The sequence below is a fragment of the Ovis aries genome, chromosome 24 (assembly GCF_016772045.2).
Source record: "Ovis aries strain OAR_USU_Benz2616 breed Rambouillet chromosome 24, ARS-UI_Ramb_v3.0, whole genome shotgun sequence".
In the NCBI taxonomy this organism is placed as follows: domain Eukaryota; kingdom Metazoa; phylum Chordata; class Mammalia; order Artiodactyla; family Bovidae; genus Ovis; species Ovis aries.
The window spans coordinates 15019903-15045999 of NC_056077.1; the positions used below are offsets into that span (position 1 = coordinate 15019903).

Consider the following 26097-nt stretch of genomic DNA (forward strand, 5'->3'; position numbering starts at 1 on the left):
GCCCTGGTTAGGGAAATACGATCTCACAAGCTGCGTGGGCAACCAAAAAAAGGTCCTACATCACAAAACAGATGTAAGGGAGTCAGAATTAAGTTCTGATTCCGCTCCCCCCGCCCCAGCCCCCAGTGGCTACTTTATGTGTTTTGAAAACTAAGTAGTAAATCCCTGCCCCTAAATTCTCTTTCTGTTTCATTTTTGTTCGTGGTAGTGGTGGTGGTGCTGCCCCAGAGTTACTGATAACTCCAAAACGTGCCCAACCAGCCTACTTGGTGTCCTGATGCATGCGTGTGTGCATACGTGCGTGCTAAGTCACTTCAGTTGTGTCCGATTCTTTGTGACCCTATGGACCGTAACCCGCCAGGCTCCTCTGTCCATGGGATTCTCCAGGCAAGAACACCGGAGTGGGTGCCATTTCCTTCTCGAGGGGACTTTTCTGACACAGGGAGCGAACCCATGTTTCTTACGTCTCCTGCACTGGCAGGCAGGTTCTTTACCACTAGCGCCACCTGGGAAGCCCCGATATCACACCCCCAAGGTGCCCATGTCATCACCACCATCATCATCATTTGACAGACGGGGCAACCGAGGCCCAGACAGGTGAGCATCCTGCCCAGGGTAAAGTGAAGGCCGCCCTGGCCTGAGACTTTGGCCACAACAGCAGCCCACGGGGTGCGGAAAAAGACAGGATTAAAGGGGATGAGGAGGAGCAGGGTTCCGCTCAAATCCCGCTCCCCCTGCCCCAGCACACCTGCCAGAGGTAGACAAAGCACACGACGATCCAGATGAGCGGCAGCCACAGCCCGTTGAGGTAGGTGATGCTCTCGGTCAGCCGCTGCACGTCCACAGACACCAGGTTGACCACGTCCCCCACTGCACTGGACTTTCTGGAGTTGCTGGACAGAGCCAGGACCTGGGAGGGGCGGGCAGATGGAGACCTGAGTCGGAGGGACGCGGGGGAGGCCGACAGCCACCCGGCAGGCTGGGCTCTAAGTTATGCTGCCCCTGCTGGCTGAGGCAGGTTTCTTTACCATCTAGGCCTCAGTTTACTCATCTGTAAAGTGGCCTGATAAAATCTCTTAAGCCCAACTCCCAGGACCACTGTAAGAATCCAGGGAGATGACAAAAACGAAAATACTGTGATTTCCCTGAAGTACTGGAAACAATAACAATAACACAGTACATCAAAACCTTGGATTTATGATGATACTGGTAGCCATCTGCAGGGCGCAGTGTCCTAGCTGTGCTGTTCTCTGCCCAGTTGGTCAGGCTCAGTCGTGTCTCACTCTTTTGTGACCCTATGGAATGTAGCCCTATGTAGCCCTATGGAATGTAGTCCACCATGCTCCTCTGTCCGTGGGATTTTTCAGGCAAGGATATTCTAGTGAGTTGTCATTTCCTTCTCCAGGGGATCTTCCTGACCCATGGATTGAACTCACACCTCCTGCATCGACAGGTGGATTCTTTACCACTGAGCCACCAGAGAAGCCTGATTGCAAAAATATACAGTGTTTTATCCACAGTGTTTTAAATTAAATGACACATACTATGCCTGTTCCATACAGCTGTCTGTTGTGTCCCAGCATGGAAAAAATGAGAGAATGTTCATTTATTTAGCACAGTGCCTAGGACATAGGGTTTCCCAGGTGGTGCAGGGGTAAAGAACCCACCTGCCACTGGAGGAGACCCAAGAGATGCAGGTTCAATCCCTGGGTCAGGAAGATCCCCTGGAGGAGGAAATGACAACCCACTCCAGAATTCTTGCCTGGAGAATCCCATGGACCCAAGAACCAGGCGGGCTACAGTCCATGCGGTCACAACTGAGTTGGACATGACTTAGCAAGTAACAACAATTTTGGTATCACTTTGGGGGGAAAAAATCAATGCCAACCATTCAATAAATTAAAACATCTTGATTAAAAGAGGAAAGAAAAAGTGAAACTAGAATCAATGAGATGGATAATTATTAATCTCATTTCACAGACAAGGAAACTGAGGCACAGAGAAATTGACCAACTTGCCCAGAACCAGAGGGTTTGGATTGGAATCCAGGATAACAGAGGCTAGACAGAGTGTTAGACTGATCCCCCCCAGGCATTCAACGTGCCTTGTAGATACTAACCTGGTTTTCTAACAGCCACAAATTTGCCCTGATTCTGGGGTCACAGTGGACCCCTTCCAGCCTGTTGAATACTACATCCTACTTGCAATCCTCTGCTGGGTGTGTCAGGGAAGAAGTGAGGGGGTGAAATGATGGGCTGGAAATAAACAAGTACAGAAATTCTCCAAAAAAATCTTCCAGTCTTTACTGAGCACCTGCTCTGGGCCTCACACTGGGCTCTACGGTCAACAGAGGCGAGGTGCTTGGTCTCCTGGGATTGGAGTTTGAGCTGGGGAGCAAAATTAAAGATGTACACAGTTCACCATTTAATAGTAATTATGATTAGTGTCATGAAGTGTTTTAAAATATAGGTTTTATTATTATTCAAGTATGGCAAGCCCACAGACCAGAGAAGACTGATATTGACAAGAGGGTTTATTACACTCAACAATCTCAAAAGAAAGGGGTATTCCACGCTATGGGAGGGGGGCACTTGGGGAAGCACTGGGGTGGGGCAGGGTGGGATGAACCATAGGCAAGAGCTTGCTGAGGTTTTCATGGGAAAGTCAGACAGGGTTGGCAAGTTTAGGATCGGCTAGTTTGAGTAATTCCATCTGCTCTGGGCATAGGAACTGGGTCTCATTGTCTGATACCTGGCCTTGGGGTGATTACAGCAAGGACAATGGCCAGAGGCTGAGGGCCTCAAAAGGAGGCAGCTGGATTGTGAGTTAGGGTGGGTTGGTTTGCATGTGAAAGGCATGCTTTCCGATAAGTCACTTACCATCTGGAGGAACTGGCTGACTTCGGAAGGGACAGAGGAACAGTCCCTCCAGGGTCAGCGAGGCCCCAGATGTCGAAGCACCAGACACAGAAAATAAGGAAGCATGGCTGGACTTACCTGGTGGTCCAGAGGTTAAAAATCCGCCTGCCAGTGTAGGGGATATGGATTCAACTCCCTGGCCAGGGAGGATCCACATGCCTCGGGCAACTAAGCCTGCGAGCCTCAACTACAGAGCCTGCACAGCAGAGCCCGTCCTCCACGACAAGAGAAACCACCACAATGAGGAGCGCACAGCCCGCAACTCGAGAGTGGCCTCTGCTTGCCGCAAATGGACAGAGCCCGAGCACAGCAACAAAGACCCAGCGCAGCCAAAAATAAATTAATTTTAAACCTGGTTAATACAGAAGCAGCCCAGAGGGCAGACTGGGGGGTCTGACCCATCAGGAGATGAAGAGGCTGCCCTGAAATTCTCCAAAAAATGGGAAGTGCAAAGCCCTTAGGCTGCCTTCCCGCAGCCTCAGCTCCACGTGTGGACTCAAAAGACGGGACAGGACACACCCGTCCCCAGCGAGCCACGTGGTTGGGAACTCAGGAGCCACTCACACAGTCACCCTGGAGCTGTTCCCTTTGCTCCCCTCCTCTCCCAGGTGACAGCTCAGGTGTGAGAAAGGGACTCGGCGGGGACTGGGTCACCTTGGCTCAGAGGCTGCAGACCCAGAGGGGCCAGCATGTCTTAGAGCAGCAGCCTCAGGGGCTTCGTTTCCAAGAATGACTGCACAGAGAGAAGCCCAAAGCGCTGGCTTCCCTCCGGGTGTCCCAGTTCACTGACAGAACTTCCAGCCCAGATTCCATTTACCAGTGGCTCAGGGGTCATTTCAACTGTAAGCAGTGCAACCTGGTCAAAGAGCTGACAGTCTACCTTTATCTGGTTTCCACACAGCCCAAAGGTTAGTCCTTTATCCACAGAGAGACGGGCGGAAGTTCACTACATGAAGAATTGGGGGAAGGGTGCCCAGGCAGTGGGAACCACACGTGCAAAGGCCCTGAGGTAGAAGGATGCTTGAGGCACTGCAAGGAGACTGGTGCGGCCGTAGGAAAGGGAAGGAGGTGTGAAGGAAGCATGTGATGTAATCAGACAGAAGAGTCTCAGGGTCAGATCACACAAGGCAGTGTGATCAAGAGTGCAGTGTGAGCAACTATGAGAAAAGTGATGAATGAGTGTGCTTGGGGGCGCAGATGAGAGTTCAGTGACATGGCTCTCCTCGGCTGGGACATCTGTGTGTGAACTGGGACAGGCTGGAAAGGGAGGAAAGGCCACGCCCCTCCCCCGGGGCTCACCTTTCTGTACACCAGGCCAGTGACGGCCGTTCGCAGCCTCATCTGTAGCACCTTGAGTCTGTACATGTGCTGCTGCTCGAACAGCGTTTGCAGGCAGGCGGAGAGGAACATCAGCACGGCGAGGAGAGAGCCTTTCCAGGCCGGGGTGTTGGGGTCCCCGATAAACTCCAGGAAGAGGCTTGCAGCAGGAGAAGGAGGGAGAAGTTGGTGAGAGAGGGTGCCCGTGGCTACTGCCTCTGCCTAAGCCTGGCCAGGTCTGGAGGAACAGACAGTACTGGAGGGTCTTTTGTTTTTGCAAAAACGGTTGCAACTATTTCTCCCACTGTCCACGCTCATTTCCACCATGACTTACACCTCCAATCAATAGGCGGAGTTTTTATCCTTACCTGTTATGGCTGAGTTGTGTCCCCCCAAAATGTATATGTTAAGGTCCTAACCCCCAGTGCCTGGGAATATGACCGTGCATTTGATGACAGGGCCCTTTAAAGAGGCGATTCAGTTCAAATGAGGCCGTTAGGAGGGGCCTGAATCCAGGACAACTGGTGTCCTTAGAAGAAGAGGAAATCTGGACGGACACACAAGGAGACCCCGGGGGTGCGTGTGTTCCGAGCAAAGACCACGTGAGGATGCAGAGAGAAGGCAGCTGTGTACAAGGCAAGGAGAGAGGCCTCAGCGGAAACAACCTTGATCTTGAACTTCTCACCTTTGGTGATGGGAAGACAAAAGTGTCTGTTGTTCAAATGGGACCTAAGTGAATTTAGAAGCTTTTGTACAGCAGAGGAAACCAGAAACAAAAACGAAGAGCCTACCTCCAGACTGGGAGAAGCGATATGACCAACCAGGGATTCATCTCCAGGATCCACAAACCTCGCCCACAGTTCAGTATCAAAAAACCAAGTAACCCAAACAAAAAATGGACAGAAGACCTCAACAGACATTTCTCCAAAGAGGACACATAGATGGTCAAAATGCACATGAAAAGATGTTCAGCGTTGCTAATTCTTAGAGAAATGCAAACCCAAACTACAACGAGGGATCACTCCACACCGGTTAGACTTTGTTGTTGTGCAGTCGCCAAGTCACGTCCAATTCTGTGCGACCCCATGGCCTGGAGAACACCAGGCTTTCCTGTCCATCGCCATCTCCCGGAGCTTGCTCACACTCACGTCCATTGAGCTGGTGATGCCATTCAACCATCTCATCCTCTGGTCAGAATGGCCATCACCAAAATGCCTACAAACAATAAATGCTGGAGAGGGTGTGAAGAGAAAGAGACCCCTCCTACACTGTTACCGGGAATGTAATGTGAGAGGAGTAGGAATGTGAGTGAAAGTCGCTCAGTCGTGTCTGACTATTTGTGACCCCATGGATTGTACAGTTCATGGAATTCTCCAGGCCAGAATACTGGAGTGGGTAGCCCTGCTCTTCTCCAGGGCATCTTCCCAACCCAGGGATCGAACCCACGTCTCCCACATTGCAGGCAGATTCTTTACCAGCTGAGCCACAAGAGAAGTCCAAGAATACTGGAGTGGATAGCCTATCCCTTCTCCTGGGGAAGAGAACAGTATGGAAGTTCCTTTAAAAACTAAAAATAGAACTACCATATGATCCTGCAACCCCACTCCTGGGTATATCCAGAGAAAATTATAATTCAAAAAGTGTGTGTGCGTGTGCTCTGTCGCTCAGCCATGTGTGACGCTTTGAGGCACCAGGGACTGTAGCCTGCCAGCCTCTTCTCTACGTGGAATTTTCCAGGCAAGAATACGGGAGTTGGGTACCATTTCCTACTCCAGGGGATCCTCCCAACCCAGGGATTGAACCCACATCTCTTGTGTCTCCTGCCTTGGCAGGATGATTCTTTATCACTAACACCATCCAAAAATATGCATGCGCCCTATATCGTCACCCTGCTTATGTAACTTCTATGCAGAGTACATCATGAGAAACGCTGGGCTGGAAGAAGCACAAGCTGGAATCAAGATTGCCGGGAGAAATATCAATAACCTCAGATATGCAGATGACACCACCCTTATGGCAGAAAGTGAAGAGGAACTCAAAAGCCTCTTGATGAAAGTGAAAAGGTTGGCTTAAAGCTCAACATTCAGAAAATGAAGATCATGGCATCTGGTCCCATTGCTTCATGGGAAATAGAGAGGGAAACAGTGGAAACAGTGTCAGACTTTATTTTTTTGGGCTTCAAAATCACTGCAGATGGTGACTGCAGCCATGAAATTAAAAGACGCTTACTCCTTGGAAGGAAAGTTATGACCAACCTAGAGAGCATATTCAAAAGCAGATTACTTTGCCAACAAAGGTCCGTCTAGTCAAGGCTATGGTTTTCCAGTGGTCATGTATGGATGTGAGAGTTGGACTGTGAAGAAAGCTGAGTGCCGAAGAATTTATGCTTTTGAACTGTGGTGTTGGAGAAGACTCTTGAGAGTCCCTTGGACTACAAGGAGATCCAACCAGTCCATTCTAAGGGAGATCAACCCTGGGTGTTCTTTGGAAGGAATGATGCTAAAGCTGAAACTCCAGTACTTTGGCCACCTCATGCGAAGAGTTGACTCATTGAAAAAGACTCTGATGCTGGGAGGGATTTGGGGCAGGAGGAAAAGGGGACGACAGAGGATGAGATGGCTAGATGGCATCACCGACTCGATGGACGTAAGTTTGAGTGAACTCCGGGAGATGGTGATGGACAGGGAGGCCTGGCGTGCTGCAATTCATGGGGTCGCAAAGAGTCGGACACGACTGAGTGACTGAACTGAACTGAGCTGAATGTTCATTGCACTATTTACAATAATTAAGATGTGGAAGCAACCTAGGGTCCATCAACAGAAGAACAGATTAAAAAGATGGTTACTACTCAGCCATAAAAAAGAATGAAATGATGCTATCCACAGCAACATGGATGAACCTAGAGATTTCCACACAGCGAAGTAAGCCAAAGACAAATACATGCCATCACTTATATGTGGAAGCAAAAAAAATCATACAAATGAACTTACGAAACAGTAATAGACTCACAGACATAGAAGACAAACTCAGCGTTACCAAAGAGGAGGGGGAGGAATAAATTAAGAGTTTGGGATTAACTATTATAAAATAATAGTAACCAACAAGGATCCACTGTACAGAATAGGGAACTATACTCAATAGTTTGTAATAACCTGTAAGAGAAAAGAATCTGATGAAACTGAATCACTTAGTTGTGCATCTGAAACACAGCATTATAAATCAACTAAACTTCAATTTTACAAAAAAGAAATGACAGTAGAAAAGATAAGCACCGGAAAAAGGATTTCTGTTCAAGACATCCAGTCTGTAGTCCTTTGCTACGGCAGCTTGAGCAAAGTAACAGGCCATCCCTTGAAATCTGGGCTGGCTGTACAACCAGCTTCGGCTTCAAGAGAAAAGGGCTTTGTCTAGAGACCCTGCCAAGCAGCCCTGTGAACGAGCTGGAAATCAGCCTTTTGAGGGTGACAGACCATCAGGGGAGAGATGAGCTGTCCCAGCTGAGACCACCTTGGGGACTGCAGACACACGACTGAACCCACCAAGGAAAGAACCACCCAGCTGAACCCAGCATGAACTGATGCCCCACACCATCACAGCTAAGGAAGCGGTTTGAAGCCCCTCACTTTGGGGGACTTTTGTGGTAGTGAAAGCAAAGTGATCTAGTCAGGCCAAATTCATTCATTTTCCCTTCCCGAGGGAAAGGGGAGTCACTTTTTCATTTATTTCTGTTCTTCCTCAGCACCCTTTTCATCCACCCTCAGTGCCTTGAGCAACAAACGTCCAGGCAAGGGTGGAAGGAGGGTTGAAGGCCCGCCAGGCCTGGAAGGACACTGTTCAGGGACCACCAGCCTCAACAAGGCACCCAAGGCCTGGACCCACCTGAGGAGCTTGGGCACCGTGAACCGGAAGACATCACTGATGATGAGGCTGAGGGTCCCCAGGAGGAAGGTGGAGCGGCCCACCTGCCAGATGGCCCTCAGCAGCGGGCCCCTCTGCCCCCGCTGTTTCGGCAAGAGGGTCTCCATCTCTGGGGTCTCCTTGTTATGGCTTCCTTTCCTTTTAAATGCTGTCGCCTTGGTGTGCCTTAGGGGAGAGAAGACATCAGCTCTGGGCCCTTTTAATAAACTGAAGGTTTATGTCCCCACCCCCGTCCTGCCCACCACCCAAATTCATGTTGAATCTAATTCCCAGTGTGATGGTATTAGGAGGTGATTAGGTCATGTGGGTGCAGCCCTCATGAATGGGATTAGTGACCTTAAGAACAAGACACCAGAGAGCGGGTGTTACCCCACTTCACAGATGAGGAAACTGAGGCTCAGAAGGTAAAGCTGGGGAAGGATGCACGGTTGAGAAATGAAAGGGTTGGGATTCAATCCCAACCTTCACAGCACTTTCTGATCCCTTAGGCAGCCCACCCCAGCCAGCCCTGAGGTGGTTCAGAGCTGGTTGAGGACCAGTTTAGAATCACTGCTGAGGTGTGAGCCTGGCACCCCTGGTCTGAGTGAAACCACAGATGGAAGCTCTGGCAGCTGTGACGTCTAAGATCCCAGGCCCTGGGTTATCAGGGAAAGGTTCGGGGGAAGAAGCGGCAGGAGGAGCAGGGAGGCCCGAGCGCCCTTCCAGAGGCAGGCTTTGGCCGTAGGGAGAGCCTGGCCAGGCGGTTGCTGTGTGGCCTTGGGCAGGCTGCTCCCCTCTCTGTGCCTCTGTATCCTCATGCAAAGATGGAGCTGGCCCCACTCTGGGTCCCTTCCAGCTCTGACAGCCTATGAAGTTATCAGAACTTCAGTGGTACTGAGAGCTGGGACCCAGGGCCAGGCACTGGGATCAGTCCTTCACGCACATAAGCTCATCAACTCCTCTCGACCTCCCTGCCCCCTGGGTGTCACAGGGTCCCTATTTGACCTCAGAGGAGACTGAGGCTCTGAGAGGTGGTGACAGGTGCCCAAGGTCACACATGGAGGACAGAGCAGGGATTTGAGCCTAGAATTTTTTTTGAAGATTTTTTTTTCCTGTAGATAATTTTTAAAGGCTTTATGAATTGGTTACAACATTGCTTCTGTTTCATGCTTTGGTTTTTTCACTGTGAGGCACCTGGGATGTCAGCTCCCTGGGCAGGGATTGAACCTTCATCCTCTACACTGGAAGGTGGAAGTCTCAGCCACTGGACCACCAGGGAAGTCCTGAACCCAGACCTTGACTCACAATTCACACAGAGCCCCCTCTCTCACCCAAAAATTAAAAAGAAAAATACCCTTGATGAGTGTAGGTACCCACGCCCTCACGAACGAAGTCAAGGTCTTGCCCCTCCCTGCTTGGCCCAGCTTGTGGTTTAGCTTGGCATCTCTGATGAGCTGTGGCTTGGCCTCCGTCATGAGCTGGGCATGGCCTGCCACTCGCATTTGGATACTTGGGTCTTGAATGCCAAAAGGATATTACCTTCTTATAAAGGCCATCCCTGCCCACCCCTGCCCACCAGATGGAACCATTTCATTCATCAGCCTCAGAGCCATGCTGTCTCCAGCTCCTGTTCTCATCCGTCTTGTTAGGACTCCAAGTGGGTAGACCGTGTTTTTTTTTTTTTTTTTTCCTGCATAAAATCCTTCAACGGTTTAATAAAATGTCTCCATTTCTAGACACAGTCTTGTGTGGCCTGGCCCCTGCCCACTTCCCCACTTCCTCCTGGCCCTCTTTCCTGGGCTGGTTTTGATTCCGCTCCTTGACACATCCGCAGCTCACCTTTCTCAGGCCTTGGCACAAACTGCCCTTGATCTGGAATGTGTCTGCCCAAGGCTTGACTCCCATTTCAGCATCACCTCCTCAAAGACACTTTCCCTGCTGGCTCCAGCTGCAGTAGCTGTTTCCCCATCCCAGACACTTATTTTTGTCCCAGCATTGACTTCGACTTGCAAGTATCTGTCTCCTCCACCAAACAATCAGCTTTCTGGAACGAGAGGCCTCAGCTGTCTTGTGTTCGGTTGTTATCCCCATCCTCCAAACAGGGTTTGGCTGCCAGGCCCTCAGTCAAGCACCCACAGCCTGGGAATGGACTGACTTCTCCAGATTTCCTCCTGACACTCAGCTTAACCCACTGGTTGCTTTTACTAGAATGCTGTGCAACTACTCTCCTGGGCCCGTTTTAACAGAGCCGAGTTTCCAGTTGCCTTGCAGAGCAAACGGCCCAGCCCTCCTCCACGTCAGTGAGTTTAAGGATCAGTGGCGTTCCTGGGCCTCTTTCCTCAGAGAGACGACTTGCGATATCCCCATTCCCTGCCCCCTCAACATCAGCCTTTATACTCCCAGAGCGCAGCTAACAGGGTGAATACCCCTCCACCACAAGCTGGGCCTCCAGTCCCCCCTTCCCCTCTCAAGAATCTTCTGAGCATCTCCTCCGGATGAAAAGTGTGAAAGTGTGAGTTGCTCAGTTGTGTGTAACTCCATGGACTGTGGCTCGCCAGGCTCCTCTGTCCATGGAATTCTCCAGGCAAGAATACTGGGGTGGGTAGCCATTCCCTTCTCCAGGGGTCTTCCCGACTCAGGGATTGAACCCAGGTCTCCTGCATAGCAGGCAGATTCTTTACTCTCTGAGCCACCAGGGAAACCCCCCTTAGGATGAAGCGGAAGGACAAATCTCAACTAGCAGTCCTAGGACAATTTGGTATTTTTAGCACAAAAGGCTACAAAGAGCCAGTCATTACCAACCTGCTTGCAAAGAAATAAAGAAATATTAGTTTACTACCTGTCTTGAAGCCTACCCCTACCCCCAGCCTCTGAGGCCAGCAGTATTTCTAATTCAGCCATTTTTCTAACCCTGCACTCACATCTCTACCCTGGTCATCCCTGTAGCCCCAAGATGTCGCCTTTCCTTGGCCCGGCCATCCAGGGATTAAACCTGGGTCTCCTGCATTGCGGGCAGATTCTTTACTGTCTGAGCCACCAGGAAAGCCACTAGACTTGTTGGCTGGTCTTTGGTGTCTGGTCCCAAAGCAATTTAGTGCCAGACCCAAAAATGACCACAGAGCAAGGGAGAGGGTGTGAGGGCTGGGTGTAGCTGGGGGATGTAAAAGGGAATGGTAGAGACTGTGGCAAAGTGAAGCGCACATGCCCTGTTCCACAGGGCAACCACTTCCCAGATCCATCCCGCTGTCACGAGGGATGCGACCTAACACTGCCATTCTACTTTAAGAGACACCCAAATTCCATATTTTTGTGACATCTCCAACAGCTTAAATGTTGGTGACTTACCCCCCAAAACAAAACAAAGCACAAACCTCAAACAACAGCAAGACACGTGCTGGCCAAACACACCTGTGACCCCGACTTGGCCAGCAGACGAATCGGTCTGTGACCTAAGATGACGTCTTCACCCTTCCCGCAAAGGTTGCAACATCTTTCAGAAACAAAACCAAAGTTCTCTCCTGTGCGTAAGCAGTGAGCTCAGAAAATGCCTGAGCCAGATCTCTGTATAAACCTGCCACTCTGCTTTCTTACTGTCAGTCGTTCACAGATTCTCAAACCGTCCTGGAGAATGCTTCTGCTGTAGCTCTAATACTGGGTGACCGTCATTCTTATGCTGGCAGTGGAGAGCAGAGCTGGGAGAGGGTGGACAAGACCTCCAGGGACCATTGGGATGAACTCAAAACTCATATAAGAGTGGAGAGGCAGTACAGCAAGATATGCCTGAGGTGAGAGAGAGCTGCTGTTTCGAGTTGTCATTATTATTTATCCCTTTTGGAAAACATACACTCTTCCTTCCTGGAGCAGCCCCTCCCCTCCTTGTGCGGCTCTGATGCCAATCATGTGGCCTGCCCTCCAGCCATGGGATTGGCCCCTGAGAGGCACATGACTCAGCCAGCCAATCAGAGTCCTTCCTTGAGATTTTTTTTTTTTTAGGTGGATGGTGGGGAAGCGGGTGTTGAGTTGGCCTAGCATGGGACAGGCCTTATGGAGAGACCAGTGTTGGGACAACAGCTGAGCTTAGAGATGGAGGGAAAGAATTGAACATCACGCAAGTTCTGAATCCAGCTACACCTGAGGCCAGACCCACCTTCTCAGCTATATGAGCCAGTAGACTCTGTCTCTCTCTGGCTCCTTCTAATGTGTGGGATTTAGCCATCAATAACAGTAACCACGAGGTCCTAGAGTATGCAAGGGAACCTTGGCAGTCCTGCCACAGAGCTACTTTTGTCCGTGTCCTGAAACATCAAGCTCCAGTGAGGTCAAGCCACTTGTCCCAGGTCATCAACCACTCGACGGCAGGGCTACATTTAACCCAGGCTTAATTATACCTATTTGAGAACTTATTTCTCAGGGACTCAGCCCAGAGTAGGGGAGGGGGTGTTTGTAGGACCAAGGGCTTTGCTGACCAGCTCCGGGCTAAGCGCCCACCTTCTACACACTCACCGCTGGGTGGCGCTGCGGTTCCTTGTCCATTCCTTTTCAAGCTGGGAAACCAGTTCTTCAGAGGAGTTTTCACTCCCAAGTGACCAGAGGTCTTTTGGCCCCAGTGGCCTCCGGTAGCCCTTCCAGACCAACCTATAAAAGAGGGTCACAACAGCCAGCCCTTCCCGCGTCCACCTCTGCAGTGTCCTGGTTTGGTAGATGTGTGATCCCTGGTAAATTGTTTACCTCTCTCCACCTCCGCTGGCCCCTCTGTGCAAGGAGAGCAATTTATCTAACTGCACTAACAGTGGTAGGCACTTCTCAGACTACAAACATTATCTCATTTAATTCTCACATAAGCCTATATGATAGATTTCTATCGACCCATTTTACAGATGAGGAAGAAAACAGAGGCTCAGAGAGATTAAGTGACTTAACCAAGGAGTAACTACAAGGAGATCCAACCAGCCCATTCTGAAGGAGATCAGCCCTGGGATATCTTTGGAAGGAATGATGCTAAAGCTGAAACTCCAGTACTTTGGCCACCTCATGCAAAGAGTTGACTCACTGAAAAAGGCTTTGATGCTGGGAGGGATTGGAGGCAGGAGGAGAAGGGGAAGACAGAGGATGAGATGGCTGGATGGCATCACTGACTCGATGGACGTGAATCTGAGTGAACTCTTGTAGTTGGCGATGGACAGGGAGACCTGGCGTGCTGCGATTCATGGGGTCGCAAAGAGTCGGACATGACTGAGCGACTGAACTGAACTGACCCTGTAACAGGGGAAATAAGCCTCCCTAGGAATCAGAAGTCCAGAGTTGAAAACTATTACAGTGGAGGAAAACTGAACTTCTCCCCATTCTCCTCCTGGTTCACTGATCCAGCCGCCTGGCCTCAGGACCTTTCCACATGCACGTCCCTCTGTTTAAAACTCCTTCCCTGCCACTTCGCACTTGTCCTTCATCTCTGGCTTGGACATGATTTTCTTAAAAGCCCGCTTGATGACCCCCACACCTGAGTCCAGGTAGATTCTCCCATTGCAAGATCCCTTAGTTTCCTGAGCTGTTTCTTTCTAATGCTTGCTGGGATGATCATTGTTTACTTTTTTTTGGTCTGATTGTTTATTTAGTCTTTCTCCTCCATTAGCGATAAGTTTCATGGAGACAAAGATTCTCCCTCTTCTATCATCTCCTCCTAGCTCAGGGCATGTGTGTGCATAGGTGCCAAGTCGCTTCAGTCATGTTCAACTCTTTTGTGATCCCTGGACGGTAGCCTGCCAGGCTCCCCTGTCCATGGGATTTTCCAGGCAAGAATGCTGGATTGGGTTGCCAGGGAATCTTCCTGACCCAGGGATCAAACCTGCATCTCTTATGTCGCCTGCATTGGCAGGCAGGTTCTTTACCACTAGCGGGCTCCGGGCACAAGATTTGTCAAATAAAATCACCACTTTTCAGTGTTGTGACCCTGGGCAAGTCACTTCCCAGCAATGGACCTCAATTTTCTCACCTTAAAATGAGAATGTTTTCTCGCGCTTGGGACTGCTATATGAGATGACTGTAGTTGGTGCACTGCTGAAGGAGGTCATTGAGAGGCTGTGGCCACTGGTGGACCTATGACCTGGACCCGGGCAATCTGAGGCTCCTCCCTCCCCTGTCCTTGGGACATACGTTCTGTCCACTGTTCCCACATTAGGAGCTACTTTGAGAGTAAGTGTTAGACTATCTGGATGGTGTACATGTCTGAACCCCGTTAAGGCCGCTCTGTAAACTCTAGGGAGTCCAGTGAGACAAGCCTCGGATGTAAGATCCCTGGCTTGTTGTTAACCCTGCCTCCTTCCAGCCTGGAGTGGCTGCCTCTTCTGTCTCTCCTTGCCCGTGGTTACCTGAGGCCAGTTTTCAAACCAACACGCATACACAAGAAGTTAACTTCCCTGGTGGTTAGGAATTTAGCAATCCACCTTCCAATGCAGAAGATATGCGTTTGAGCCCTGGTCAGGGGACTAAGATCCCATATACCTTGGGGCAAATAGGCCTGCAGGCCATAAAGAAAAGAACTTAACTACTGCAGACTTCCACAGCAGGAATGGTTTTTTTCCCTTTTAGGTCTCTCATCTTTCTTGTGACACCAAGGAGGCCTTGTTTGGAGCTGGTCTTGAGCTCCCTTTTGAGACCTTTCAAGTTCCTTTTTCTAATACAGAGTAAACTCAGACAAGCAACAGTTTGAATCCAGAAATTATTCATAATATTTGTTTTTCACTGAAACTACTTTTAGCATTCTACATGGCAAGGGATTCTAGATTTTTGTGATCTTGGTAGTGATAGAAAGTTTCCCTTATAAAAGGTTACTAAAGTAGAGAAAGGAGACGGAAATGGCAACCCACTCCAGTATTCTTGCCTGGAGAATCCCATGGACAGAGAAGCCTGGCGGGCTACAGTCCATGGGGTCACAAAGAGTCAGACACAACTGAGTGACTAAGCACATACACATCAAGTAGAGAAAGCAAATTAATCTAGAGAAAAAACATTAAGTACATTGAGTATAAGTGATACCCAAATAAGGCAAAAAGCTTGAGGAATGGCCCATAAATGCCTGCATTTGGTAAACAGCGGGCTAGGTTCTCTTCAGAGATGTTTAGCAAACTTCCAGGTTCTTTCCACCAATTCCATACCCTCCACCAATTCCATACCCTCGGAGTAGTCTTCGTTGTTGTTTAGTCGCTTAATCATGTCTGACTCTTTGTGATCCCATGGACTGTAGCCCTCTAGGCTCCTCTTGTCCATGGGATTCTCCAGGCAAGAATACTAGAGTGGGTTGCCATTCCCTTCTCCAGGGGATCCTCCCAACAGAGGGATCGAACCTGTCTCCTGCACTGCAGGAAGATTCTTTACCACCTGAGTCACCTGGAAAACCCTCATTGTCGTCTATCCTTCATTTATTTAACAACCACTTTATACAAAACTTTATGGGCCAGACTCTGTTCTAAGTGCTTCAGAAACCTCATTTCATTTAATCCTCAACCCTGTGAGGTAGATGCTATTATGATCCTCATTTGACAAGTGCAAGACTGAAGCACAGAGAGGTTAAGTAGCTTGCCCAAGGTCACACAGCCAGGAAGTGGTGGAGACGGAATTCAAGTATGATCTGATGGCAGTGTGGTCAAGAGAGGGTCCAGGAAGTAGGTATGTCCTCCATGCCTGGTGTGCTAACCCTGGAGAAACATCTTCTCCACCAGCCTGGGAGCCTCTAGTGAGTAAAGATTTGGTCTTTTGCCTCCTCACCCTTGGTGCTTGGCAGATAGTAGGTGCTTATTAAACAAACACCTACTATGTTGGTGGAAGGACTAGATAGAGATATGATTTTATTGAGTGCCTTCTATATACAAGCACTAAGCACTTTGCATTTAATGAAGGTAGAGTTGTTCCCATTTTACAGAGGGGAAAACTTAGACTAAATGCTTGTGATGTGGCCAGCTAAGAGACAGAGCCAGGACTCCAATCTCACTCCAGTGAGTGAGTGGCAATGGGATATGGATGGTGGACACACTAAAATCCCAGCACCCAGGTTGGGATGGAGAAAGCCTGGCTGACTTTGGTAGGTTTGGGGAAATCTCCTTGGGAAAGAGCTGTGGTAACAAATAAGAGCAGCACATGTAGGTGGGTGGGGGCACCCCCCACCCCCACCTCCGCCCCTTCCCTGCTACTTTACTTACCCAGAAACCCACCAGAACATGGCCTTGGAGGGGAAGGAGGCCCCAGCCTTAGGACATGGATTCTGCAAAGACAAAAGATTTAGAACTGGGAGGACGTGGTCTCATAATCCATGGCCAGTATGTGGCAAGCAGAACTAAGGGCAGGAAGACAGAATGAACTGACAACAAGCTTAATACTGAAAACCAGACTGAGATGTCCTGTATACTTCACCACTGCTGCTGCTGCTGCTAAGTCGCTTCAGTCGTGTCTGACTCTGTGCAACCCCATAGACGGCAGCCCACCAGGCCCCACCATCCCTGGGATTCTCCAGGCAAGAACACTGGAGTGGGTTGCCATTTCCTTCTCCAGTGCATGCATGCTTGCTAAGTTGCTTCAGTTGTGTCTGACTCTGTGTGACCTCATGGACAACAGCCCACCAGGCTCCTCTGTCCACGGGATTCTCTAGGCAAGAATACTGGAGTGGGTTGCCATGTCCTTCTCCGATCCTTAACCCCAATAGATACCAAAGGGCTTGGTGCTTCCTAGCAGGCAAGGCAAAAAGGGATTTGGTCACAGGACTCAAAGTGCCTCAGTTCACTTTAGTTGCTCAGTCGTGTCCGATTCTTTGCAACCCCATAATCGCAGCACACCAGCACTCCCTGTCCATCACCAACTCCCAGAGTCCACCCAAACCCATGTCCATTGAATTGGTGATGCCATCCAACCATCTCATCTTCTGTCATCCCCTTCTCCTCCTGCCCTCAATCTTTCCCAGCATCAGGGTCTTTTCCAATGAGTCAGCTCTTCACATCAGGTGGCCAAAGTATTGGAGTTTCAGCTTCAACATCAGTCCTTCCAATGAACACCCAGGACTGATCTCCTTTAGGATGGACTGGTTGGATCTCCTTGCAGTCCAAGGGACTCTCAAGAGTCTTCTCCAACACCACAGTTCAAAAGCATCAATTCTTCGGTGCTAAGCTTTCTTTATAGTCCAACTCTCACAGCCATACATGACCACTGGAAAACCGTAGCCTTGACTAGACAGACCTTTGTTGGCAAAGTGATGTCTCTGCTTTTTAATATGCTGTCTAGGTTGGTCATAACTTTCCTTCCAAGGAGTAAGCATCCTTTAATTTCATGGCTGCAATCACCATCTACAGTGATTTTGGAGCCCAGAAAAATAAAGTCAGCCACTGTTTCCACCGTTTCCCCATCTATTTGCCATGAAGTGATGGGACCAGATGCCATGATCTTAGTTTTCTGAATGTTGAGCCTTAAGCCAACTTTTTCACTCTCCTCTTTCACTTTCATCAGGAGGCCCTTTAGTTCTTCTTCACTTTCTACCATAAGGGTGGTGTCATCTGCATATCTGAGGTTATTGATATTTCTCCCAGCAATCTGGATTCCAGCTTGTGCTTCCTCCAGCCCAGTGTTTCTCATGATGTACTCTGCATAGAAGTTAAATAAGCAGAGTGACGATGTATAGCCTTGATGTACTCCTTTTCCTATTTGGATCCAGTCTGTTGTTTCATGTCCAGTTCTACCTGTTGCTTCCTGACCTGCATACAGGTTTCTCAAGAGGCAGGTTAGGTGGCCTGGTATTCCCATCTCTTTCAGAATTTTCCACAGTTTATTGTGATCCACACAGTAAAAGGCTTTGGCATAATCAATAAAGCAGAAATAGATGTTTTTCTGAAACTCTCTTGTATTTTCAGTAAAGTGCCTAGGTAAGAACTAACAGTTGCTCAGAACAACTTAATAAATACTGAGATCAAGAAGTTCTCAAAGCAAGGACCATGCATGACACCAGCAATGTTTTCAACAATATCTTTCAGTGAATGTGACAAGGAGGTGAAGAAGAGGTGAGATTTTACCAGTGGCTCCGGGAAGACTGCACAGATTTAAACTCTTCACCAATAGGGCATGAGAATGCTCACTGCACCACATCTTCGCCATCAGCGTGTGTTATCAATTTTAATTTTTTTCTGCTACTCATTGGACAAAGTCCTGTTACATTTTAACTTAATTATTCAAATTGTTGAGCATCTTTTTAGATGACCTCCACTCAACTGTTTTTTTCTCAGAGAATTCTTTCCGGATATCACAGTGTTATCTGCTGTAAACTCTTATGGACCATGAACGTCTATGGAGCACTTCTATTGAGCAAGTCACTTTAATCCTGAATTTTTATGATGATGAGTTTTAATTTTCCACACATTTGGGTAATTATGTGATTAATGGTTCCCCTAGTGGGTATTAGTCACATGAGGACAGAGACATCACTTTTTACTAAAGATCCTCAGTACTGAGCTGGTGCACAGAATAGGTTGGCAAACTACAGCCCCCAAGCCAAATCTGGCCCACTGTTTTTTCTCTGCGAATAAAGTTTTACTGGAACACAGCCATGTTCCTTTGTTGACATATAGTCTGTCTGCTTTTTGCAAAACCTGACCTCCGTAGCTGCCATACAGAGACCATATGGCCCACAAAGCCCAGAATATTTTCTATCTTGGACAGAAAGAGTTGGCCAAGCCGTGGCATAGAGTTGATATGTAATATGGCTTTGGCTGAATGAATTAAAAAAATAAAATAAATGAAGGTCTGTGCTTTAATTTAACTTCCTTCCATCACTTGGGGGGCACTGAGGACCAGAAGAGGAACAGGGACAAGCAAGGCATTGGTTGGAGACGTGGTGACTTACAGCCTGTGGGGGCCTTTTCGGGAAAAGCGGGGGTTGATCAGCGAGGCAAGACAGTGCAAACTGCGCCATCACCAGAGACAAGTACAGGTAGGGTGACAGGTGGTGGAAAGGGTCGCTCTGGAAATCCTGTGGGAGAGAAAGCAGAAGTCTCACTGAGTCGGGGCTTAGGAGAAGCAGAGACTGGGGAGGGTGTCAGGAAGGGGAGAAGGGATGGAGGCGGAACGGGGTTTTTGATGCTGGGAGCAGTGCCCGGCTGGGGGCTGGAGCCACCAGGTTTGAGAGTCAGAGCCCCCAGCCTTCCTGGCCTTGAAAACACTTGGCTTACACAGATTCTGTCCAGACAAATGGCAGGCAGGGAGTGTGCCCTTAGGTGACCACTGGCCTTAGCCACCAGGACACAAATTGAAGGACACTTTGTCCTTCTCCCTGGGCAACAAAGGAACCCCACCCCTCAATCTCCCGTCCCAGTCTCTGTGGCCAGTGTTTTCTGGTTTAAGAAGGGAGCTGGTTTCAGGGAGCATTCACTCTGCCTCGGGCACATGCTGGAGTCTTTACACACACTGTCTCGTCAAGTCCCTCCCCACCCTGCCCCAGCTGGGGTTTACTTGCTCTGTTACTCATTGGGAAACCAAGGCTCAGAGAAATGACAGTACCTTGCTCAAGGCCACACAAATGATCTGCTCCAGATTGCGAGCTCTTGCTGCCCTGCCATGATTGCTTTTGCAGCCCCTGCCCTTTCTGGCCAGAGCACCCTAACTCTTCCCCTCATGCTCAGGTTTATGTAGAGCTGATTCCATCCTCGGGGGGCGGGCAGGGCAGGCAGATGATGGAGGCCTGACCAACGAGCATGTTCCCGTCCCTGGCTACCGTGCTTGGGCTAGGAACAGACGCAGGACCTGCGCTGGACTGAGAGCTGGACCCATCAGGAGATCTTCCAGGTTTGCTATGTTTGTGAAGCGAAAGCCTGGAATAATTGGGGCTCTCCTTGCCATCCCATTGGAGAGTGAAGCCAAGAGGCAAGCGCCAAGGGACAGGCAGAAATGGAGCTCTAGCTGAGTTCTCTGAATGTCTGGGCCAGCTCTGCCTACTAGCAGGTCCCAGGTATGTGAGCTAATAGATACCCTGGGACTTTTCCCCCTTGAGCCAGTGTGAACTGAATTTTTATGTTTTTAAACTAGAGCCCAAGTTTCAGATCACAATTTCTCTATTGGATTTTTTCCTTCCTTGTTTTTGGTTTTGTTTTGGGGGACAGATAGTAGACAATTTGATAGTGCGGCTACATCACTCCCCATAGTGTCATTTTTACTATCGTTTCTGTCGGAAAGGTTGTCCTGAATTTGGGTGAGATGGACTTTGGCTGCGTGACCTAGAGGGAGTCGTCCACTTCTCTAAGGCTTAGGGTTCCTCATCTTTAAAATGGGATCATTCAGATCTTCACTGAATTCATGACATCAAGTGCCTGCCACAGAGCCTCGCACATGGAGCTCCAGAGCATATATGGCCCCAATATTAGTCTTTCAGTGCTGTGTTCCAAACAGCTAGCTGCTAAGTCAACGTAGAAAGCTGCTGCTGCTGCTGCTAAGTCACTTCAGTCGTGTCCGACTCTGTGCGACCCCAGAGACGGCAGCCCACCAGGCTCCCCCGTCCCTGGGATTCTCCAGGCAAGAACACTGGAGTGGGTTGCCATTTCCTTCTCCAATGCATGAAAGTGAAAAGAAAAAGTGAAGTCGCTCAGTCATGTCCGACTCTTAGCGACCCCATGGACTGCAGCCTACCAGGGTCCTCCGCCCATGGGATTTGCCAGGCAAGAGTACTGGAGTGGGGTGCCATTGCCTTCTCTACCCTCTTGTAAATCAGTGGAGGGCCTGGGGGCTATTCCCATTAGTTACAAAAGTTGCTTTGTTAAAAATCTGTCCTTTAGGACAGAAAGTGTTTCTCTGCCTTCTTCTTTCAGGAGCCGGAGGGAGTAACCATATGAAATGCTGACCAGCAGACTCTGATCAGTTTCCTGATCAGACGTCTTGGGTGAGCATACCAGCCATGCAAGCGGTTTTCAACCGAGGGTGACTTTGCCCCCAGGGGACACTTACCATTGTCAGGAGACCTGTCAGGTTTCCGTAATGGGGTGGTACTACTGGCATCCAGTGGGGGAGACCAGGGATGCTAGTCAACATCCCACAACACATGGGACAGCTCCTCTCTGCCCCCACCCAAGAGGGAAGTAGGTAACCGGTGCTGAGGTTGAAAAACCCTGGTTGAGGTTATAGATTTTTCTCTTTGCAGATCACGCCCCCTAACGTGGAAATACAGGTGAGTGTGCAAAATGAGTGTGCAAATACAGATGCATGAGGGCACGGGTAAAGGTGGAGAATAAGGAGAGACATGCACTTACGTGGCGTCAGAATGAACACAGCTGTGTGCCAGAGGAGGTCATCCAGAGGACGTGACCCCTGGCTGACCTGGGAGCTGGACCCAGAGGTTCCTCACCCCCACTCGCCACTCCCGTCCTTGAAGTGTGCATTCTGGCCACACTGTTCCTGCACTAGAAACTACTTCAAGGATGCCACCTTGAAAGAGCAATGTGTTGGTGAGATCCACTGGATGGCACATATGACTGAAGCCTCTATAAACCTCTATAAACTGTTAAGTTTCTGGCAGGCAGGTGCGGAGATCAATGTATTTTGCACCGGCCAAAACAAGCATCTTCCGTAAGTTCCCTTGCTTATGAGAATCGTCACCTTCCAACTGCAGTGGCGGCCTGTTTCTTTGCTCTCTCTTGGCCCTCCAGATCTGGAGTTGGTTTCTAACTTCACCCGGGAACCCCTGGGGTTTTGAACCAACAGTGTGTCGGTGCCCATGCAGTGTGTGTGTGTGTGTGTGTGTGTGTGTGTGTGTATGAGTGTGGGACATTTGTGCACAAGTCCTGTAGGAGCTTGAAAGCATAGACACAACTGGATGGCAGCAAGTGTGAGTGCAGGCGAGTGTGTGTGTGTGTATGTGATGTTTTGGAGTCTGTGGTTGTGTGATACACGAATGAAAAAAAGTGAAGTGAAAAGTGTTAGTTGCTCACTGGTGTCCAGCTCTTTGCAACTCCATAGACTGTAGCCCGCCAGGCTCCTCTGTTGATGGAATTCTCCAGACAAGAATACTAGAGTGGGTTGCCATTTCCTTCTCCAAGGGACCTTCCCGACCCAGGGATTGAACCTAGGTCTCCCGCATTGCAGGCAGATTCTTGACCGTCTGAGCCACCAGGGAAGCCCAGTGTGTGAATGGGGGCATACAAGTGTGTGCAAGTGAAGTGTGTGACTTGAGTGTGTAAGACAATAAGAATTTCGGTTGATAAAAAGGTATGGGGTGATAAGAACGTCTATGTGAAATGCCTGTGTGTGTTGCTTGAGTTTCAGTGCTTGCGGAGTGTGTGTCTCTGCAGAGAGAATAAGCCGTGGTGGAAGCGGGAGGAGGACGGATGGGACCCAAGGCCTGAAACCACCATACAGGTTCCCGGGTGACCCAGGCCCCCACTTACCCCTTGCGAGGCCTGCTGGGCGGCGCTGGTGGCTGGGAAGAGAAAGCAGAGTAGCCAGTACCCGAAGAGCACCCCAGACGCCTGGACGCCCTTCTTTCTCTCTGCATGGATCAGGAACACGGCGAAGCTCTGGACAAGAGGGTCAGGTGGGAGGTGGGCCGGGGGTGGAGGAGGCTGGGGGAGGAGAGGGTCGGGAGGGAGCCCCCTCTGCCCCACCCCTCCACTGGGGCAGGAGAAGCAGCAGCCAGGAGCAAGCCAGCAGGTCTGGGCCACGACTCACCATTGTGGTGAGCCACACCGTGGGGTGTATGAGGAACTCGAGGGCCTGGGGCGTTCCCTGCTGGATTCTCCAAAGAGTCACAGACACGCTGGAGGTACACAGGATTATGAGGGCGAACCCAAGCACCTGGGGAAACAGGCTGGGATAAGGCTGGTGGGGGAAAGAAAGATGGCAACCTTTCTGCCAGTCCCTGTCAACTGGACAGGGACTCCACGTCCAACTGGACAGTGGCCCCAGGTGGGGCACTGTAATGTACCAGCGTGACCACTGAATAGGCCGACGTGAAAGAAAAACTCTGTAAGGGGTGATGCTGCTCAAGCTTGACCTGTAACTGTCACATACATAATGCACCATACAAATAACGTCAGCGGTTTCCAAAATGCCAGTGGTGCTCCCACAATGCACAGGAGGGTGCTTTGGGGATGAAGGAACAGCATGAAAAGCTATTTACTCTCCAGGTGAAAAAGTTATACCCTCTTTAAGTCTCTTTCCATCCCTACTGTTAAATCAAGGAGGGACTCTCTGTTGGGACTGATACGTTTCCAGGCCTTCTTTGACCGAGCTGCCATCGGTCAAATCGGTCTCTCTTTTGGACAATCAAGAAGGGGAGAGAGCACACACACGCAGACCTGGGAGCCTCGGAGAAACCACCGAACATGTCAGTTAGTCTTAAGCAGGAGTCAAAACTACCATCGGTGGTCTGAGTTTGGCCCCTTGTCTGTTGTTGTATCACCTCGGAACTAAGAGTGGGTTTCCCATTGTTCACTCATTGAACGAAAATTTGACGTGAAATTGATACGAAGTGCAAATTTCTGTAACTATAAATAAAGTTTTACTGAAACACAGTGATGTCTACTTGTTTACTGTTTGTCGTCTGTGGCTGCTTTACTGCTGCAAGAGCAGAATTGAGTAGTTAAGACAGAGACCACACATCCTTGGAATCTCAGACAAGTACTGATACCATCTGGCCCTTTAAGGAAGAGTGTGCTGACCCTGGAGAGGTGGTTGGCAAGAGGTCAAACATTTACAAGGTGGTGTGGGAGTAAATGAACCATGGAGGGCGCGCTTCTAGGGGTTTGGGGAACAGGAGAATGAGCAGAGATGCTCACATTTGGAATGCCAGTGTTTTTCTAACACTGGACAACAACTACACATCAATTTTAAGGAGTGTTCTTTAGTACTGCCCGGAGGGGAAACACAAAAATCAATGCCTAGGTGTTAACATTTAAAAGGTGCATCCTGGGGTGGCTCTAAAATCACCGTGTGTATCTCAGGAGTGTACACCGCACACTTTGGGGAATGCCAGGCTGTGGTGGCCATAAACTCGTCTGGGTGTGTGTGGGTGTCTGCGGGTGTGTTTGGGATGTATGGTTTTTATTATCTGTGATGATTGGTTTGAGAGCGTCTATGCCACTGAGTTTCCCTCTGCAGCCTCTGGGTATTGCTCTATTTGATTAACAGGGTCCCACGTGTCCACTTTGGGGTCTCTGCCTGATTCTGGCCTGCTCCCCCACCCCCTGACCATTGTCTGATTATAGGCTCCCAGAGGAAGGGGCTACCATCTTGGCCTTGAAGAGGCGGGACATTTGGATGTAGCCCTTGTCATGGCGGTGGATATAGAGGAGGTGGATGGGGCCAAGGACCCAGAGGTACATGGGGGGCACCCAGACCCCTGCTGTTTTCAGGAAGCACAGGCTCAGCAAGCGGGCAGCGGCAGGCTCGGGCTCCGTCTGGTTCCAGACCTGAGGGAACACCAGGGTGACCCTTACGATGGTACAATGCAGGGGTCCCAAACTCACCACTTGGGGGGCCAGGCAACTCTTTGGACCCCCAATATTTACACGAAAAACGTGCTAAGCACTTTTTGTTGTTGTTCGGTCACTGAGTCACGTCCAACTCTTTGCAACCCCACGGACTGCAGCATGCCAGGCTTCCCGGTCCTTCACTATCTCCCAGACTTTGCTCAAACTCGTGTCCATTGAGTCGGTGATGCCATCCAACCATCTCATCCTCTGTCGTCCCTAGAGTACTTCATAAGTGAGTAACTCCGCTGACCTCACCCAACTGGACAGGGGTGGTGCTGGGATCTGAACCAAGGCAGTTGGGTCCCAGAATCTAGGAGACCTGGGATCCATGATGAGTGCTGGGCACAGACTTAAGACCACTCTGCTGTTGTTGTTTGGCAGCTAAGTCACGTCTGACACTTTGTGACCCCATGACTGTAGCCCACCAGGCTCCTCTGTCCATGGGATTCTCCAGGCAAGAATTCTGGAGTGGATAGCCATTCCCTTGTCCAGGGGATCTTCCCAAGCCAGGGATCGAACTCACGTCTCCTGCGTTGGCAGGTGGATTCTTTACTACTGAGCCACCAGGCAAGCCCTAAAACCACTTTAGGAGGCAGGTATTACTGTTCCCACTTCATAGACCAGGAACCTCAGAAGCTGGGAAGGTAACAGGCTCTTTTAGGCCCACGCAAATAGAAGGGCCAGAGCTGACTCCGCGCTAGCCTGGCTAACTCTGAAGCTTGTTCTACCAGAGGTCTCCATCTGTACTTCTTACCTCAGATCTTCTGCTGGCCTTTCCTAACCAGAGAAGTGTGAATGTGAATTTCAGAAAACAGGGTTGCTTTAATTCTCTCCCTCCTACACAATGCCACCCTCCCACTAGAAACTTTTGCTGAGGCAGGAGCCAGAGACGTGGGGAGTCCTGTAGCTGGAGGTGTCTAGAGGCCCCTTTCACAGGGTTGGTCTCTTTGGGGAACAGCTTGGTTAAGGAGATTGCCCAGCCTTGCTGTTAGCCTGGCACATCTGTTACCCTCCCGGGGGTCCGCCCCTCCCCTGTATCGCAGCCCGAGAGAGATCTGTCCAAGAGATCTCTCGAGCCAGCCGGAGAAGGAGTGCAGCGGGGTGGGGACACTCACCCCCGGGCCCGCGCAGGGCTCGCCTTGCCCGGCCATCGGGCGCCGTCCGTCTGTTGGTCTGTCTGTCGGGGTCCGAGGACGGCTTCCTTGGCCGCGTTCCGGCCGGGGGAAGGGGCGGGGATTCGAGTTCTTGGATTGCGAGGCCGGGGGCAAGGTCCGGCCGGTCGGCGGGGGTGGGGCGCGGAGGGGTGAAGTGAGGCGAGGTGGCGAGGCGCTCAGGACGGCCACCCAGGGCAGCGAGGGCAGGGGTCCCGGAGCCCCAGAAAGTGCGGTGATGTCTGCATATAATCCCCTTTGCCCCTGGCGCAAGTGTCATCCCGAACTTCCCGAATACTGTGGGTCAGCAATTCCAGGAATTTATCTAGA

General features: G+C 50.1%; 1 protein-coding gene across 4 annotated transcripts in view; it reads right to left on the minus strand.

Annotated features, from left to right (window-relative positions):
* The window catches only part of ABCC6 (ATP binding cassette subfamily C member 6), a 65543-nt gene extending 39743 nt beyond the window's left edge, over positions 1–25800 (minus strand). For 2 of the 4 annotated variants that reach the window (XM_042239824.2, XM_027961964.3), the window contains exons 1-10: positions 25732–25800; positions 24371–24553; positions 22812–22937; positions 22532–22660; positions 19006–19131; positions 16325–16386; positions 12636–12767; positions 8115–8318; positions 4218–4395; positions 749–910 (exon numbers count right to left, since the gene is read on the minus strand). In XM_042239824.2, coding sequence (XP_042095758.1) covers positions 749–910; positions 4218–4395; positions 8115–8318; positions 12636–12767; positions 16325–16386; positions 19006–19131; positions 22532–22660; positions 22812–22937; positions 24371–24553; positions 25732–25767 — 1338 coding nt within the window. In that variant the 5' untranslated portion in view covers positions 25768–25800. The remainder of the gene's footprint in view (positions 1–748; positions 911–4217; positions 4396–8114; positions 8319–12635; positions 12768–16324; positions 16387–19005; positions 19132–22531; positions 22661–22811; positions 22938–24370; positions 24554–25731) is intronic. The other 2 variants (XM_042239825.2, XM_060406313.1) reach the window with 1 other exon arrangement.
* Positions 25801–26097: the final 297 nt, after the last annotated feature.